Here is an 18180-nt window from a genome sequence, read left to right on the forward strand (position 1 = left end):
AAAAAGAGAGGAAGGACTTCTTCCTGATGTTTGGGGTTTGGTTGTTTTCTTGGGGTTTTTTTGCCCCAAGGATGCAGTTTCCACTGATTCTCAAAGTATCAGGTCATGTCATCTTTGAATCAGGAAGATCATACACCTGGCAAGGTTAAACCAGTGCAGATGGAACTAGCACTAAGTAGTCTCCTAGCATATGTAGAATATGATGTGAGAAATAGAAGAAGTACTGAAACCCACACAAGGTACCCTAGAACTAAGTGTGCATTGGAAAAACTTGAGGCCTAGGATCCCAGGAGAAGAGATGGATTCTTCTTCTAGGAAAGACATACTTTGGGCAGGTATAGTTAGTATCATTTCCCACAGACCTGGAGAAATCCATGTATTCAGTGTTCAGCTGGACTTTGAACACCAGCAGATAAAACCTGAAGCTAAAACTGGAGGTTTCTCTAAGTTATGTGTTTGGAGTGCCTGGACAAACCATGGTCTTTACTGCTTCTCAGCTGACAGCATCATTACTGCTTGTCAGCAAGAGATGCTGATTGTTCTTGATTCAGCTTCAGCCTGGATTGCAATGACTGCTCAGTGATGGGTACAAAATCTGTACCTGGCCCTTGGTGGCAGGCACGAACATCAAAGCAGAAATGTGCTAATTAGCACCCTTGCTACCTGTCTTACAGAACAGCCAGGGACTGTGTAAGAGATTGAACCTGCACTTTCTAACCCAGAACAGACTGCAGAAACTGCTCTGTCTGTTCAGAAACTCAAGCAGCTGTCATCTACAGATGTTCAGGGAGATTTGTAGGCCAGTTTTGTTAATTTACTACCTTTTGAGGTCTCCAAGCACCAAGATTAGGTTTTTAATAATTTCTAGGTAAACTTCTCTAAAATGTCTCTAATGAATGGCACTGGCATACACAAGCTGTTTTCTGGAGCTTTGAGTACAGTGTATGATCCAAGTGATGGATAATCCAAAATCAATCTCCCATCATTTTTGTTGAGGCATAATTCAATATCATATGAGAGCTGCTGTAAAATGTGGTTGTTTTTCAGGCAGCAATGATGGCTGAGGAGCTTAAAAAGGAGCAGGATACCAGTGCTCACTTGGAGAGAATGAAGAAGAACATGGAGCAAACCATTAAAGATCTCCAGAAGCGACTGGATGAAGCTGAACAAATAGCTCTGAAAGGTGGCAAAAAGCAGATCCAGAAACTGGAATCCAGGGTAAATTTGTGATCAAACCATATCTTATCTATCATCCTATAGAACTGGGGCTAGGTAGGTGCCCTAGGGCTGCCTGGTAAGTTCATAGAGGCCAGAAAGGAATTCCATGAACACCTGACTGTTTCACAGAATGCAGAGTAGTTATTGGATGCTTGATTTCCCTTCATCATCCAGTTACAACAAGCTGTCGCATCACAAAAAATGATGAAGCCCTTGATTAAAAACAACAATAAAAGCAAAGCCAAAAAATTATACAACATGTGAAAACAGGAAAAGCGTCTGCAAGGCTAGCTTAAATTTTTTTTGGCCTTTGCATATGTTTGCAGTATGACTGCTGGTGCAGTTTAGAAAAAGCAGAATGCAAAGGTTACATTTGGACCTGTTCCTGAATTTGACACTCTGAAGGTGTTGAGGAAATGAGCATTTCTTGAACTGTCAACTAAATTATCTGCTGCTTTATATATATCTGTAGCATAATGGCAAAAGCTCTTCCCTTTTTGCAGGTTCGTGAGCTGGAGAATGAACTTGAGGCTGAACTCCGCCGCAATTCAGATGCCCAAAAAGGAGCCCGCAAGTTTGAGAGACGCATAAAAGAGCTGACTTACCAGGTATGCTGAGAATGTGAGCAGCCACTAGGTCACTGGAAAGAAATGTTTTCTCAAATAGTGTCTTAAGTTGCCTCAGTGTTTCAGTGAGGGATGGCATAACCCAGTTTTCTGATTGTTGGAAGCTCTAGGGGTAGGAGGAACATCTCCCTAGGGCTAGCATCTTTTTGCTTGACTCATTATGAATAATGTTCAAAAGCTGGGATTTGGGCAGTTTTAGCACAGTATTAATATGAAGCAGGCTAAGATGACTATTCACACTCCAAGAGAAGAAAGAGCCCAGCTGTCTCTCAGCTGTGCTGATGATGCTAAAAAGAGACAGAAGGATTCAGTTGAGTCTAATGCATCGCTCAGTGCAGGGCTGCTCAGTCCCAGGGCTCTGTCATCTACTGCTAAACAGCAGGGTCTAAGCCATGAGCCTCCTGCAGGCTTGCTGAGAGCCACTGCTGCTGCTCGCCTTTTGAAGAAGGTCTTCAACACAGATCACTGAGCCTTTGCTTCCAACAGCATTCTTAGGAAGATAATCACATCCATCTGCTTTAGGAGACTATTTAGCCTCCTACCTGTTGTTTTACTCTGACTGTTATCAGACTTCTGTGCAGACTGAAGATGGTTTTCTTAAGAGTACAATAGATATAGCTGGTCCTTCAGCTTATGGACTGTGACAGCTTAAACCTGGCTCCTTTTCCCAGGAGGAAACCAGACTTTAAAATATGCAAATTACATATTTGCAGGCCTGCTCTAAGTCCATTTCACTACGTAATGATACACTGTACACTGAGAAGAGTTCTCCTCACCCTGAGGGTGGAACTCTGTGTATATGTATGTGTACATCTTTGAAAGTGTGTGGACATACATATATGTGTTTATACTCATCTGTGTTTACATACATAGAAACGAGGAGAGTCCTCTCTTTTCATCCTCAGCCTCCAGGCTTACATACATCTTCAATCAACCTACAGAATTTTTCTCATCTGTACACATGATGATCATAACATGGCTTGTTTGTATTTTGACGTGTACGTTTCCAAAATTGCATATATATGGCAACCATACCAGTTTAATCGTGTGAAATGCTTTGGGCCTTTTTAAACTGTCAACCCAATTAATGGTGTTTTCATGCAGTCAGAAGAAGATAAGAAGAATCTGACCAGGATGCAAGATCTGATTGACAAGTTACAATTAAAAGTGAAGAGCTACAAGCACCAAGCAGAGGAAGCTGTAAGTATGGGCCTTTTTACCTTTGAGAAACTTATTGCCCTAAACTCACAATCTTTAATCCATAGAAGGTTTCAGTAAAAAAAATATTTCTGTGTGTATTAATATTTGTATTTATATTCATAAACCCCTGCGTTTATACTAGATATATAAAATAAAGCATATGTCTTGATTATATTTTTAAAATTTATTCAATTTTATCTTAAGAGTGAAGTATAATTTGTAAGGGAAGGTGGGAAGGGAAGAAAGAGAAAAGGCTTTTTTCCTCCTAGACCCTCAGGAGGCATGTTAAGAACCTCCCAGTTCACTTAACATGGAGATTGCCACTGGAAACATCAGCTCTGTAAAACAACCACCTCAGTTCTCCAGGAGGCAAGGGGCTCCCATACAGCTGTTTCCATCCTGCTGGAAATGGAAAGCTTTGTTTCATGTGGACAGGAGGAAATCAGCTGCACTGTTTTCTCTCACCAGGAAGCTCAAGCCAACCTGTACCTTTCGAAGTACAGAAAACAGCAACATGATCTGGATGATGCTGAAGAACGGGCTGAAATTGCTGAATCTCAAGTTAATAAGCTGAGGAGCAAGTCAAGAGAGATTGGTATGAAAAAGGTATGTTTATGCCATAGGGGGTAAATATGGCTGTTTAATTCACAGTACTGAATGCTACTTATGTAGAAAGATCTATTACATCTTTTAAAGTAGGGTGCACTAGAACAAATTCTTTTTTACTACATTTTTTAGTTTTAGACTACCCTCTATTTTTACACTACAGTAAGCCTTTCGGACAGCAGTCTGATGCTTAGGCAAAATGCATTATCTGTCCTTTTTAAGCTGTCATTTAACTTCCGTGCTCAACAGCCAGAAGTTCCCAGAGCTGGTGATTTTAGGGCTTTTTTCTGAAGGGATATTATTTATATTATTATATTATTTTCTTCTTCTAATGTTGATTTCTGTGTCTGTAATACAGGCGGGGGATTACTGCACTATCAGATTGCCATATATTTTAACATTGCTTTTTCAATGAACTTGTATTGATTCGAAGAGCTGGATGAACAGAAAATATTAGTGATTAGTCACTTATGTACTTGGAAGACATTAGGAATTAGAAATGTATTTGCAGTGTTTTGCACTTGAGTGGAACAGCAGTAGAATAATATTGATGAAATTAAAAGGTGCCTAAGAACTTATCTGGAACTGGAAGCAAAGCTTTGCTTATCTATTCTTGCCTAAGAGTGGGGTTGGTACTTATAGAAATGATAGCAAGAGGAGCTAGGTCACTGTTTTATCTATGTCATTAACATAAGCTGTCATGCTTGACATCATGTAAGTTTTATGAGGGCAACAGCTCCAGAGTCAAGAAAGAGGAAAAATCCCCACAAATTTCTGTATAATTTTGGTATTCCTATCACACTTGATTCCAACACCTTCCTTTTCTCTCTGTGGGAGAGAAATACTCCAGTTTCTGCTTTTATATTACACTAATAAAGACACCTTCAACTGCTATAAATGACAATAGTTTCACTGTCTAGAGCAGAGGTACATTTAAACTTCATGAAGACCAGATCCCTCACACATTTATGTATGATGGAAGCAGCACTGTTAACTGAAACTCAAAATAAGTCTTGCAGATTGAGTGAAAAAAATTCCACATATTTTTCTCTAAATTATTCCATCCCTATGAAAAAAATGAAAACTCCCAAGTTCACAAAGCCATAGCATCACACAGAAATTGAAATAGGTCAATCATGAGAGGAATTGTTGTTGGTTTTTTAAATATGGCACTGATTTTTCCCTGTATCTTATTAGTGTGCCCTTTCTGCCTCAAATATATAGAAGTCAGAAAAGTGGATGCCTGTTTTTATTAGTCAGGTGTCACTTTGCCAGCACCAGTTCCAGCACTGTCTTAGAGCAGAGTATTGCACTGTCAAAAGAGGAGATAAATGGTACATGCAGAGGTGTCATCTCCACAAAAAAGGGGCTTATGAAGTAATGGCAGTAGCTGTCAGAAACATGTTCAGGCAGCAAGTGCTGTCCCAAAAGTCACACATCTGCTCTGGGGAAAGAAAGGCACTGGAGAGACTACTTTAATCTTGTAGCATTCGAAATCTCTTACCCACAACCACTAGAACTCTCATTCCTGGAAACTCTGGGAAATGTGTGATTCAGACTGAACACCACCACCTGTTGAAACAGAGCTGTATGCAAGTCATCTGCTATCAAAGAGGAACATACTCTAGCATGAGGACAAGAAACCTGTACTGTTAGCTGAAGTAAGATGGCAAAGATTGGTGCTAGTCTGGGACCAAGGAGCAGAAGCATTCACGATGAGAGACTTGTATCAATTAATTGTGAACTTACTCTGAAAACTCCTCAACAGTTCCATTTTTAACAGTTGCATACTATCTCAATTGCATTTCAGGTCCATGAAGAGGAGTAAGTACAATCCAAGCTGACAGATATGAGAAGATACTTGATATAATCAGGCACAACTGAAAGCAAATGTAGAAAAAAATGAGCACTTGCAGAAATAAACGTCACGTGAAAAATCCAGAGACACTGTATGGTGTATTCCACTTGTTTCTTTTTGTTCCTATTTTGCCAAGCCCCAGGGATCAGTAAAAGATTACATCTTGCCAAGAGCCCACTTCATTAGGTTGGAACAAATCCTAATTGGCAGATCTCTGACAAAATCAAAACCAAGGGCAAATCCAGTCACACTCCACAGCCTCATATATTTCATGTACAGATTGTCATAGCAAAATTAAAGATGTGCAGGAAGACAGCCCTTAAAGATGGGATAACACAGCTTCCATACTGCCAGTTGGTGTCTGTATGAATTTTGTTGGAGACTACAAAGTAAACTTTTTCATATGAACATTCCATTCAGAAGCTTTGACTATTACCAGCCAAAGGACTTTTGATCTGAAGCTGTATGAGAGATGGGAGTTACTGTTAGAGGCACGTGTCCCATCAGGACTGTCTGTGACTCAGAAATAGGTCTTGGGCCTTTTCCACTTTCAAACAGGGAAGTTGGCTTTGCTTGAAATTAAAATACTAAATGAAGTGCAAAACAGTAAGCCCTCTCCTTCCTTCATATTGAAAAAAAAACCCAAAACACAAACAATAAAAAAACAACTAAAAAAATCCCTGAAAACTTAATTTTCTTCCGTATAAACTTTTTTGTTGTTCCAACTTGTCATGCAGAATCCACACATACAGGTGTCAATTGACTTTTTTTTTTTAATCAATTTTGTTTTTTATTCCTGTTGCTGAGATAATCACATTTCCATGTGGTTCAAGAGGAAAGGTAAGGAAATTCTTTGTTCTTTTCTTCAGCAATCTCAGTAGTATCTGTTTGTGCAGAGGGGAATTTTCTTCCACTATATCAATGTGTTCATAAGATCCCTCCTCTGTTTCTAGACAAAACACAAATATTGGTAAGAGCTACTGATGTGTAAAATTAATCCTCTAGTGGGAACAGAACAAGACACATTAATTATAAAGATGAGTCACTATTTTCCATTTTAGCATTAGCTAAGTATGATAAACAGAATCATGGAAAGTCAGGGGTTGGAAGGGACCTTGAAAGATCATTGAATCCAACCCCCTCAGCCAGAGCAGGACCACCTATAGCAGGTCACACAGGAATGCATCCAGGGGGGTTTTGAATGTCTCCAGGGCTGGAGACAACCACAACCTCCCTGGGCAGCCTGTGCCAGTGCTCTGTCACCCTCACAGTGAAAACATTCTTCCTAGTATTTATACAGAACCATCTATGTTCCAGTTTATAACCATTGCCCCTTGTCCTGTTGTCAGAGAAAAAGCCCCTTATATACGTATAAACAGTAATAAGGTCCCCCCTCATTCTCCTCTTCTCCAAGCTGCAGAGCCCCAGCTCCCTCAGCCTTTCCTCATCAGGGAGATGTTCCACTCCCTTCATCATCTTGGTCACTCTGCTCTGGACTCTTTCAAGCAGTTCCCTGTCCTTCTGGAACTGAGGGGCCCAGAACTGGACACACTATTCCAGATGTGGCCTCACCAGGGCAGAGTAGAGGGGGAGGAGAACCTCTAATGACTCCCCTTCTAATGCACCCCAGGATGCCAATGGCCTTCTTGGCCACAAGGGCACATTGCTGGCTCATGGCCATCCTTCTGTCCACTAAAATGCCCAGGTCCCTTTTCTCTACACTGCTCTCTCACAGCTCAGTCCCCAGCCTATACTGGTACCTGGGGTTGTTCTTTCCCAGATGCAAGACTTTGCACTTGACCTTGTTGTAATTCATTAAATTTCTCCCTGCCCAACTCTCCAGGTCCCTCTGAATGGCAGCACAGCCTTCTGGGGTGTCAGCCACTCCTCCCAGCTTTGCGTCATCAGCAAAGTTGCTGATAATACACTATTCTCTCATCCAGGTCACCCACATAACACTGCAGAAACATTACTTCCATCTAGTTTCTACCATCTAGTCCTCCATCTGTGTAACCAGAGTAACCCATGAACTGTTCCTCTGATTATGATATGTTAAAGATTTCAGTAGGTCTCATGATAAATTAATCTAGCTTAAATTCTTTATATTAAACAGCTGCATCTCAAAAGTGTGTTACCATCTCTAAAATGTGTTAGCATCAAAATTGACTGATATGAAGCATGCAAGTGAATCTCTAAGAGAAAAATGAAAAAGAGACGAAGAAACAATCATTTTAGAGTTGTCTTTCTGGTGTCTTTCTGTCAAACTTCATGATAAACATCATAAAACATCTCCTGAGGCTTACCAAATTCAGTCTTAAGGCTCAGGGAGTTTGAAGGTAGATCTCTCCATGGATAGGGCTGTACTGTCAGACACAGGAAGATACACCCTAAGGACTAAGACTAGAAGTTCATTTTTTAAGGATACTCGCCACAAGTGCAGAGAAAGGGCACAGAATATCATAAGACTGAACCAGTCTATTACACATGTACAATAATAGAATGCATCTGTTTCAAGATGCTGTACTCTAGTAAATAGGAGAGATGTGTGATGAGATGAGATCAGGAACCATACGGGTATAAAAGTCTCCTAAAAAAAGCAGCTAGTAGAATTTGCTCACTGAAGTTTTGGTGAGCACTGACGTTGGATATAATTGAAATAGTAATTGGAGCCTTAATGAAGAGCAGCATGTGCATTCTTTGAGGGACTTCACAGTTTGCTTTGGTCTTAAACACAACTGACAGCAAATTAACCAGTGTGGCTGTTTTTAAAGCAGATTATCAGGAAGTATTTCTGAGGGTTAAACAACTTTTTCATCTTTTTATAGACCACAGGAGAGCATCTGGTTAAGGGGACATCATGTTAACATTGCTGCAACCAAAATACTGTTGCAGGAATGTACCAAAGAGAGCCTTCTAGACATAGAGAACAGCAAGAATGAGGACAATTTATTTATGCTGACACTTATCATCCTACATTTTCAGTCTTTTTTGTATGTCCATGAAAATAAAATTTCTGTTTTGTTCAAAAATTCAAGATTTAGATTTAAGTTTAATAGTACATTAAAAAATAAATCCCCTAATCATTGCATGTATCTTGAAGTAGATGATCTAGATACAGATAACTGCTACCAGCACCACTGCAATAACTCCTCTCCAAATTTTCCAGACATTACTGCAATTTTCTTTAAAAATAGAAATTCCAGTAAGTTTAACAGAAGTTCTTTCTATCACAAATTCAAGTTCATTATTGTTCAATAAGTATATCGAAGCTATAATTTTTCTCTTATTTATAATCTAAGAGCTATGACTTAGGAAGAATATGTTTCTTTTTAATATTAGTGATAGAGCAGTGTTCAAGTTACTTGACCAGTCCTCTAGGACTTGAAAGTGATACTTTAATGACTTAAATGTGAATGGCTTTAAGCAGATTATTTTACTTAATTGTGCTCATATAAATTATGTAATGTGATTTGACAACTTCTTAATGCAAATCCCATTTTAAAACACTCAGCTGCCCAGAATGGTAAACACTGCCTCCAGGTCCAGTGCTCAGTGTCATTAATAGTACTGCTGCTGTCCAGTAGAACGACTCTGTAAGTGTTATCCAGCCTGGACCACAGATTTCAGTATTTCTTTTGCAAAATTACTGCAAGTTTCATCTAAAACTTTTCCCAACTTCATGATGCAGCCGTCCAGGCAGGCACAAGAAACAGTAGTTCCTCAGGTGGGGCATAATCCTCAGGAGATAAGAAAGAGCCTGTCTAGAAGAAACCTCTCCATGGCCATGTGTCTTACTACTGCAGCCAGTTTCAACAGCATGAGAGCACTCAGATGTGAAGACTCATTCCTTTAAGCATGGTTCTTCTACTTCAAGATCCATGAACATTCTCTTCTAAAGAATCTGAAATATCCTACACTCCTCTGGAGAGTCCTTATGGATGTCTAGCAAACAGCTTAAACCTGAGAACTGCCAAAACCAGAGCATTTAATCTAGTTATTGACTTTAGCATGGCTGTGTGCCCACATGCAGACCTATGTTCACAAATTGTCAGTTCCTTTGGTAGAACTTCTTTCAGCTGCAACCAGTCTTTACACAGGAGAAAGCCTACAAAATGAATGCACATTCACCTTACTTTCCTGCTTAAATGTTGCCTTTTCAGTGCACTTGGAAATCTTTCTGATGGTTGAGCAGCTGCTTCATTATGACCACTATCCAACATACCAATCTAGCTCATTCCCTCACATTCTCTTGTTTCTATCTGCTTATCTGCTTTCAGTCTGTGTTGCCACAAAGATCATCTCTTGGGTAAGTGTCTGTTCTGCATCATATATTTCTGGTCCATGAGCAGGAAAATTCTGTGAGCAGCACAGTAATTTAGCTATTGAAGAGAGGATCTATATCACCTATGACTACTGTAAGATCCATCTGCAGAGATGAGCAAGAGAAAGGCATTTGTAGAGGAAGATCCAGATCTTATCTGGACTGGACAGGTGCATGCATTTATTTGTCTGCAGTAAATGTACCAGGAAACTGATGGACTTGTGTGTAATTGTAACATCAGTTAAACCTGTAATTCCTTGGAGATTTTCAATAGTCTCCACTTCAGAGACACAATATTAGGTTTAGAGGATAAGGAAGATCATGTTGGAATCTCAGGTGAAAGGAAGTGTTCATCTGACCTAACAGTTTTCTTCAAACTAACCCCCCTCCTTCAGTTGCATATAAGCCACTGCACTACACACTACAGCAAGTTTTCAACTAAGCTATCATGGGGGAGGAGTGAGAAAGGAAGATGAAAATATCTACTCATTATCACTTCTTGTAGCCCCTTTTCTGCTATATTACCTCAATTTTTATGTCCTACTACTGGGTTGTTTCAGCTGCTCTTTTCTTTAAAAAAACACAAAAAACCAAAGCAAACCCCAAAACACACACTAAAAAACCCCACACAAAAAAACCCAAAACCAAACACAAGCAAACAAACAAGCCAACAAAATAAACAAAACCAAAACAAGAAAAAAAAACCCAAAATACAACCTACCAAAACCAACTGAGGTGCCCTATATTAGCTTTCAGCCTTTTAGATGATGGCACTTAGTTGCAAAAAATGCCTGTGTGCTACTGTTTGAGAGCTTTTTAGTCCCTCCTTAGGACTGAGATTTAAGAAGGCTACATCCCAAACAACATAATATTTTTGAACAAATTTGTAATTTGTTTGCACTGTAATTTTAGAAAGCTGGAGTAAATATTTTTAACCAGAGTTTTAAATAGATACAAAAGTTAATCTCCCTGAAGCTGGAAACAATGAAGTAACTGTAACTAAGCCTTCACAGATGGAAATTTACTACAGCTCATAAAATCACAGGCATCTATATAAACATACATATCTCCAGGCCTAAAAATGCCTGCTGTGTAGTATTAAAGCTTTAAAAATAACAGTTGTGCACTCTCCTCAACAAGGTTTCCTCTGCAGGCACATTTATACCACATCTTCGGGCTCTTCATCTCCCTGCTATCTTCAGAATGTTTTTAAATGCTATTAGCAGAGCATTTAGGACATGATTTTGAGATTTTTCTCTGTCCCCACAGCTCTGAGGGCTGTCAGTAGCAATTGAGGGCAGCCACCAATCTTGAGACATTTTCCACAACAAGCTGATAACTGGAAAAAAGAACCTTCACATTTTTAAATAAATACATTTTAGGTAACATTATTTTTCTAGGGACATTAATAAAATATATCTCCTGCCCATCTATACTAAATTACAATATTACTTTTCTCAATATTTTACAGAGTTCTGATTGACCCTTTGGCTCTGGATTCTCCCTACTCATCCCCATTGTCCAAAATGGAACAAGTGGCAACTTACCAACTTGCAAAGTTCTCACAGTAAGTTTTGTGTAGTGAGGTGTTGTAATATCACACAGATATTCTCCACTGTCGTTTGCAGTAAGATCCCACATCATCAGTGAAAAGCTGCTTTCATTTATCTGGACTTGAGGCTGGTAAGTGTGAGATGTACCAGTGAAGGACTGACTGAGGTCACTGCATTTTTGGTTAATGTCCACACAACACAGAAAACTTAAGTGATTGCAGTGTTACTGCTTTAGTCACAAGGAATTGCAGTGCTACTTCCTTCCATGTTAGACAATTGGTCTGAAACAGATAAAGGAAGAACCATCAGCGTTTTTTTTAAATACTATGAAGATTATTTAGACATTTTCTGAATTTTTCTGAAGTCTGATATTATCATGGAGAAACAGAAGAACATTTTCTACAGTTCTGATATCATATTCAAACATCATAATATGCTTCTAAAAGCATCTGAAAATTTTAAAAACATTTCTATCAAACAAAAAATAAAATAATCTAATTGGTATTAGCTATACTTATAAGCTTATAGTTATCAGCTTATACTTAAAAAATATTTTGTTTTAATTTCCCTATTTCTCCTCTAATTGGAGGGCTCATTAATAAAGTGATTCAGCCTTGTCTACGTGTAAAGTAGCATGAAGTTCTGTATGGTGGGAGCAGGGAGAAAATTCCAACTTATCAAATACTTGCATATTCAAAGCAAAAGTGTCAAGCTGTTGCAACATAATTTAATTAAAGGAATAAAAATATTGTATTTAGTGGAAATAACTTTTGGTTATATTGGACTTAAGTACTTTACCTGTCTGGAACATTTACAACTAATAGCTTTAGGAAAAAAAAAAAAGGGGGGGGGGCGTGGGGAAGGAAAGAGAAGGTAAGTGATAATGTATAAAATACTAATGTAGGACAAATTAATATATAGCACAACAATCAATTTGACAGAGGCCTGTGTTGCATAGGAAGGAAAAAACAGATGAGGCTGTGGTGACTGGCAGTCTGCTGGAGAGGAAACCAATACATTATTTTGACATAATATAACAACACTTGGTTTCTGTGTGTGGACCTGAATTAACAGAGGTGTAGGGCTGAAAACAGCCAATACAAAACAAATTGGTATTCTGCAGTGCTATTATATAAAGAAAAAGAAAGAAGTATATTCTAAAAAACTTCCAGTGAGCAGATAGATGGAAGCAGGGAAATGCAAACAGAAGTGCAATGAAATGTACCTTTATCTCTTGTGGATCAGAAGAACAGATTAACAAAATGGACACTAAAAATGCATTTGTTACCTACTATGATACCACACTTGAAACCTTCCATAGTTGTAAGCTATTGTGTTTAACTGAAAACTGCAGTCTTGTTCTGAAGCATACACAGGGGCTTAGGAACTGTGTGTGCCTGGATACACTTCAGAGGGAAATCAGAGTGATGGAAGCAGCCATGCACATCTCACAAGGGATTTGCTCTTGCATCACTCTTGTTCCAATTAAAAAATATTTCCTAAGAAACAGGAGAGGTTGAAAAGTACCAGTTACTTACTTAAACTGAATTTTCAGTGAAATTCAGCAGAAGGACAAAATGAAGAGTTGAAATTTTGTAGGTCTGTCTTTCTGAACTAACAAAATGAGCTGCTGTTTGCTCAAATGCAAGCAATGCTTCCTGCTCTCCACTCCCATGCACACCCAACACTGAACCCAAGTCTTTAAGAATGCACTTGAAGATAAGTACAAAGAAAGGATTAAGCAGTACAGAAAAAAACTTGCAAAATATGGATAATGGGTAAGGAGCATTCATTCCTACCTTGCATCTTGCATTCAGCAAACCATGCTTCATGATGGAGATCAATATGACAGTAGTAAGGATCAGTTGTGTTTTTAATCTTCTGTTCACTTCTGACAGAATAGAGAACTCCATTCCTGGATATCTCCTGATCTGTTTCTTGGGTGGATGTATTGCCTTGAATCCAAGTTATATGTGGTGCTGGGTAAGTGAGAGACGTAACACTTCAGCATCCTTTCTGTGTCTGTCTTTTGGTATTCCAGCACATAATAAGAGGAAACTGTAGATTAAAAAAACAAAAAATGAATCATACTACTTCAATTATTTTTTTTAACTTTAAGTGATTGGTCTTTTGAAATAACATTGGGAAGAATAAACATAACTGAGAACAAAATTAAACCTGTGCTTGATTTCAGAAGAAAGCATAGCATTACTCAATGTCAATGTGTCTGTATTGTTCTAAAAAGCCATGCTTTAAAAGGCAAATAAACACCCAGTTAACCCATAGAAATCATAGTGCAATAGGCTATGAGAAGTGCTGCACTGTAATTTTTCATCACGTTACAGTGTTTGACCGGAGGAAATTATGTGCTTGATATCATCATCAGCCCCCAAAGGGGCTCTATTGGGTTAGAGGATTTTGATTTCATGTGAAAAATAACATGAGAAAACCTGTTGCTGTCACTTCATTTCCGCTGGTGTGATCCAACCACTTGTGTTGATTTACTGACCTCTTACATGTAGCATGACTTCCACTTCTGTTTTATATTGCTGTGTTCCCACAGAGCAATTATAAGGGCCTTCATCAGTCCAGGTCAAGTTAATAAGCTTCAAGGGGGCATTTCCTCTATAAATGTTCTTGTAGAAAAGCTCTGTTCTGTGTCTGTAATCCAGGTCCTTTCTATCCAGCCGATCATGCTGGTAGTAGTAAACATGCACGTTTCTGTCCCCTTTCTTCCAGTGAACTACTTTATCATCCCCAGGTGAGAAAAGACAAGGAAGGATGCAACCCTTGGAAAACAGCCCAGCTATGGTTTCCTGTTCTGTAAAACCTAAGGCCTGTGAGTACAAATGAGTAAGTTAAATCTAGTCTAAAAGAGTATTTCTGCCCTTCCTTATCCCTGACCAAAAAAATGCTCTGGCAGGTAGCATACTCTTACCTAGCATGGCAATGGCGCTTTCAAGACTTCTGTAGAGAATCTGTGGGACAGCACGGCTTAATTCAGTTTAATCAATGTTATAAAGTAGAGCTCCTATCTTTGAGCTTGTAATCAGGTTAAGTAGATACCCTGGGTAAGTACCTACATACTCAAATCAACACACCATCACCTTAGCACCTAAATGCATTTTGAATGCATTTCCAAAAGCACCAACTTCAGCCTCAAAACCTTTTGGGCTGCAGTTTGCTACTCACTCAGAAGTTCATAGTGCCATGTTGCAATGACCCAGGTTACCAATAGCCTCACATAGTGCCAACCAGTTGTACCACCACAGCAAAAAAATCATGTGGTGATGCAGCTGGCAGTAAGGACACAACTTAAACATCTTCACCACCACAGATGGTGCCAGGTGCTGTCCTGGTCCCAGAGGCAATTAAGGTGTGGAGTCCTCAAAACGAATTCACACAAGTGGTAGCATCTGACTGCTGTTAACATTCAATTTATGCCTTGCTGGCATAAAAGAAAAATTTAAATGAAACTTTTAAAAACTGACTGCAATCACCATAAGGGCCTTCTCACCCAGGGTCAGACAAACTGTTAGCAAGTGCCCATCTGCAGACATCTTAGAAATTTTGGTGCCCTCCCCAGTTCACCTGGCAGGGCAATACAGATGACTTTTCCTGAGCCTTCTACATGCAGATTCAATGTACTTGAAACCATTTGCAACATGAACTGACAACTACTGCCTCATGAGCAGTCACACAACGTGTTCCACCAGCCAAGCTGTAGGACAGAAATGCAGGCAGGTAACCATTTGGACACTCACCATGCTTGATGATCATGAAGCAGTCACCGTTTGTTTCAGCAGTGTTTTACATTACCCCAAACTGGTTCTTTACCATTAATTAACAGTGTTTTAATTAATTCTCCCCTATTAAAAATAAGTAGTAGTTGTCTTTAGTATTTTTCAAAAGCAATAGAGCTAAAACCTACCCCAAAATGTAGCACCTATGTGAAACATATAGATGAGAAGAGATGGCATTTTCTGTCCCTTCATGTCTTCTTTGGCTCATAGTTGACTCATGTCAAACATGCAGCATAAGAGGGGAGAAAACCTGTTTAAATGCAGATAAAAGATATACTCTAATCACTTCCTTTGTACAGCTTATTACAGTTTGCAGCACCTTTGGCCTAGGTTTTCAGCCTTAAGGTCAGTATGTAATACTATACATTTCATAATAGTTGAGGCCCTCTCATTACCATGCCATCCTTTACGGATTCATACTTTGTTTGCTTTTAATAAATAGAAAGTAATACCCTTCATGTTCTCACAGAACTAGGGAACATTAATCTTCACTATTCATGAATAGGAAATAGAAAAAACGGTCAAGTGCCACTTCCAAAAGAAAAAAAGACAAGTTTGCTTGCCAAACAAGATTTTTCTACTCTTTAAAATGTATTTCTGATTACTGCAGCATTTGACTTTTTGAGGTAGGAAACTTGCCTGAATTTCCAAATACTGCAGATGCAAAGAACTTTTCAGCAGATCAAAAGGGCATCAAATGAACTTCAAAAATGTGTGCGTAGAAGTCTGGGGTAGGAATGCAAAAGAGGAGGAGGTTCTCCCATCATATCTTCTGGTTTGTCAGTTAGTGACAATGAACGAAAAGCTCTTGCACACAACAAAAAAAGAAATAATATTATTGTAATTGATAGACTGCACTCTTCCTCCACCCAGACACACTATTCTGAAATACAGCACCCTGCACTGAGGAAATCAGCTCATAAATAGCTTGGAGAGAGCCTAAGAAGCTTTCTCCTAGTTCCTTTCTCCCCACCCAAAAGACATCTACTTGTCAGGCACCTTAAGTCAGGCACCACTCCTGACTTAAACAGGGCATAACTTTTAACCAGGCTTGCTAGCCAGTTCTTTTAATACTAATGAGTAATTCTGACTGCTGTGTGTCACTGTATTTGTGGTGGATGTGAATTTATGTACCAAGGATTCTTGTATGCTATTTCTTTTGCAAAGCTAGTGTGATTATTTCATGTCTTTTCACTTTTCTATTAGGTTAAAAAAAAAAAAAAACAACAGCATAAAGGCGTCAAAATATTAAACCTGAGACAGAGATAATGCTAGACTAAAACAAAGACATGATACTGGCAATTGCTGCTAATGTGGATCAAAAATACCTATCTGCTTCTTTTACTCCTTGCCTTGGTTACTGGTATACATCATGTTTTATTGGATTTTTGGTCGTTTGTCCACAATTTCCAACTTAATTGATACAATATATTGTGCTTGTTTGAATTTCAGAAACTGCAGTCAGTGCTAAACTTCCCTCAGTAAGTGATCTGCCAGGTTTAATAGATAGCCTGTGCAGCTTGGCAGTAATGCTCTGAGATTATTATGGTTCCAACAGTACCTCCGGGATGCCCTCGAGAGCTGTGTCAAGTAATGAAGCCCAGACAGCACAGGCTGCCTCTCATCTTCTAGCTGTACTCAGTAACACTGTACTAAAATTCAGAACTAGTTAACTGAAAAATGTTCACGTTCAGCACAAACCTTAGCTTTAGATCTTCCCAACAAAGCATGCTAAGAAAAACATTTGTTGGTCTGTAGAAAAACCTGAGTCCAGGGTCTGGCCAGTCTTTTCAGAAGGTCTTGGGTCTTACTGGGATAAAATATTTGCTGATAAAGCCACACTGCAAAGTACTGAATACACATGGTTTTCCTCTTTGTTACAGAGCTAAATGGCACAAACCAAGAAATCACACCCCAAGGCTTTGTAGTGAAATACAGAATTATTTATACTGACAGCATACAACTAGAATTTGGATCACGGTAGTCATGTCAGTTTCCAATGCTGTAATTTTCAGGAGGCTTATTCCATACAGAACTGCCACTGGCTCCAGTGGGTAGCTCAGTCAGAATTTCTGAGGGCAAGGCAAGGCACTAAAATGCATCTTTCAAGACATCCAGTGCTGTCAAACACTGAACATCTCAGACAGTATCAGGGACAACACTGCACTTGCTTTAGCCATTACAGGAAATTAATATCAAAGGGCACATGCTTTCTTTTTCTTCTACTAGTAAATGGCCAAACCATGTGTCCTACATACTGCATCACCTTTAAACTTTGCATTCAGTCTGAACCCTGACCAGAACTCTACCCTGGCTTGCAGGCACTGAGATTGATTGAATTTTCCTCTGTGACCCATTTTGAGAGCAGCCATGCATACGGTCATATTCTCCGAGCCCTGCCAAGCAAAAGTTTTTCATTCATTAGCAAAGAGGATTCTGATTAGTTCCTTTTCAAGGTAATTTAACAACAGCACATTTCAAGCATACACACATTTATAAGGACTGGAAATGCACAAGGATTTCAAGTTCAACAAGCAAACAAGAAAACCAAATGTGTACAGCCCTAGAAAACCCATGTCAGCCACATACTGCTAAAATCTCATACTAGCCACAAAGGCACTACTTCTCCAGAATTTCCCAACTGAACCTTCAAGAGGTATTTTCTACAGTAGAAGAACTAATTGTCTCCCTCCTGTGAAATCCTTTGACTTAAATGCTATCTCCACACTTCAGTGGTGAGAAATACTCCCCCAAAAGAAGAAGGTTCTCATCTTCTAAACATTGAAAATTATTTTTAAAATTACTGTTTTACCTCAACATGCCCATAGCATATTCCCCACCTCCTCCATTCCATCCACACCCTAGAGCTGTTCTAAAAATATTGGAATTTTTTTACCTCTTATGATTTCACAGCTAACAAAAAAAATTCAGTCTTGCTGCAGGTGCTTGTTGCAATTAAAGTTTATAAATATATATATATATAAACATAAAACCA

At 39.0% G+C, this 18180-nt stretch overlaps 2 protein-coding genes across 3 annotated transcripts in view; one reads left to right on the plus strand and one right to left on the minus strand.

Annotated features, from left to right (window-relative positions):
* Positions 1–6168, plus strand: part of MYH15 (myosin heavy chain 15) — a 44081-nt gene extending 37913 nt beyond the window's left edge. The window contains exons 38-42 of one of the 2 annotated variants that reach the window (XM_030469550.1): positions 1048–1218; positions 1722–1826; positions 2949–3044; positions 3513–3650; positions 5461–5586. In XM_030469550.1, coding sequence (XP_030325410.1) covers positions 1048–1218; positions 1722–1826; positions 2949–3044; positions 3513–3650; positions 5461–5478 — 528 coding nt within the window. In that variant the 3' untranslated portion in view covers positions 5479–5586. Of the gene's footprint in view, positions 1–1047; positions 1219–1721; positions 1827–2948; positions 3045–3512; positions 3651–5460; positions 5587–6150 lie in introns of those variants that run through there. The other variant, XM_030469551.1, reaches the window with a different exon arrangement.
* Positions 6169–11038: 4870 nt separating this feature from the next.
* On the minus strand, positions 11039–15377 carry HHLA2 (HERV-H LTR-associating 2). The gene is given in 8 exon segments (XM_030449959.1): positions 11039–11074; positions 11076–11161; positions 11377–11541; positions 11544–11663; positions 13182–13375; positions 13377–13440; positions 13892–14212; positions 15314–15377. Coding segments are annotated over 8 exon segments (1050 nt in total).
* Between the last annotated feature and the right edge of the window lie 2803 nt (positions 15378–18180).

The sequence above is a fragment of the Calypte anna genome, chromosome 1, assembly GCF_003957555.1.
Source record: "Calypte anna isolate BGI_N300 chromosome 1, bCalAnn1_v1.p, whole genome shotgun sequence".
Classification (NCBI taxonomy): domain Eukaryota; kingdom Metazoa; phylum Chordata; class Aves; order Apodiformes; family Trochilidae; genus Calypte; species Calypte anna.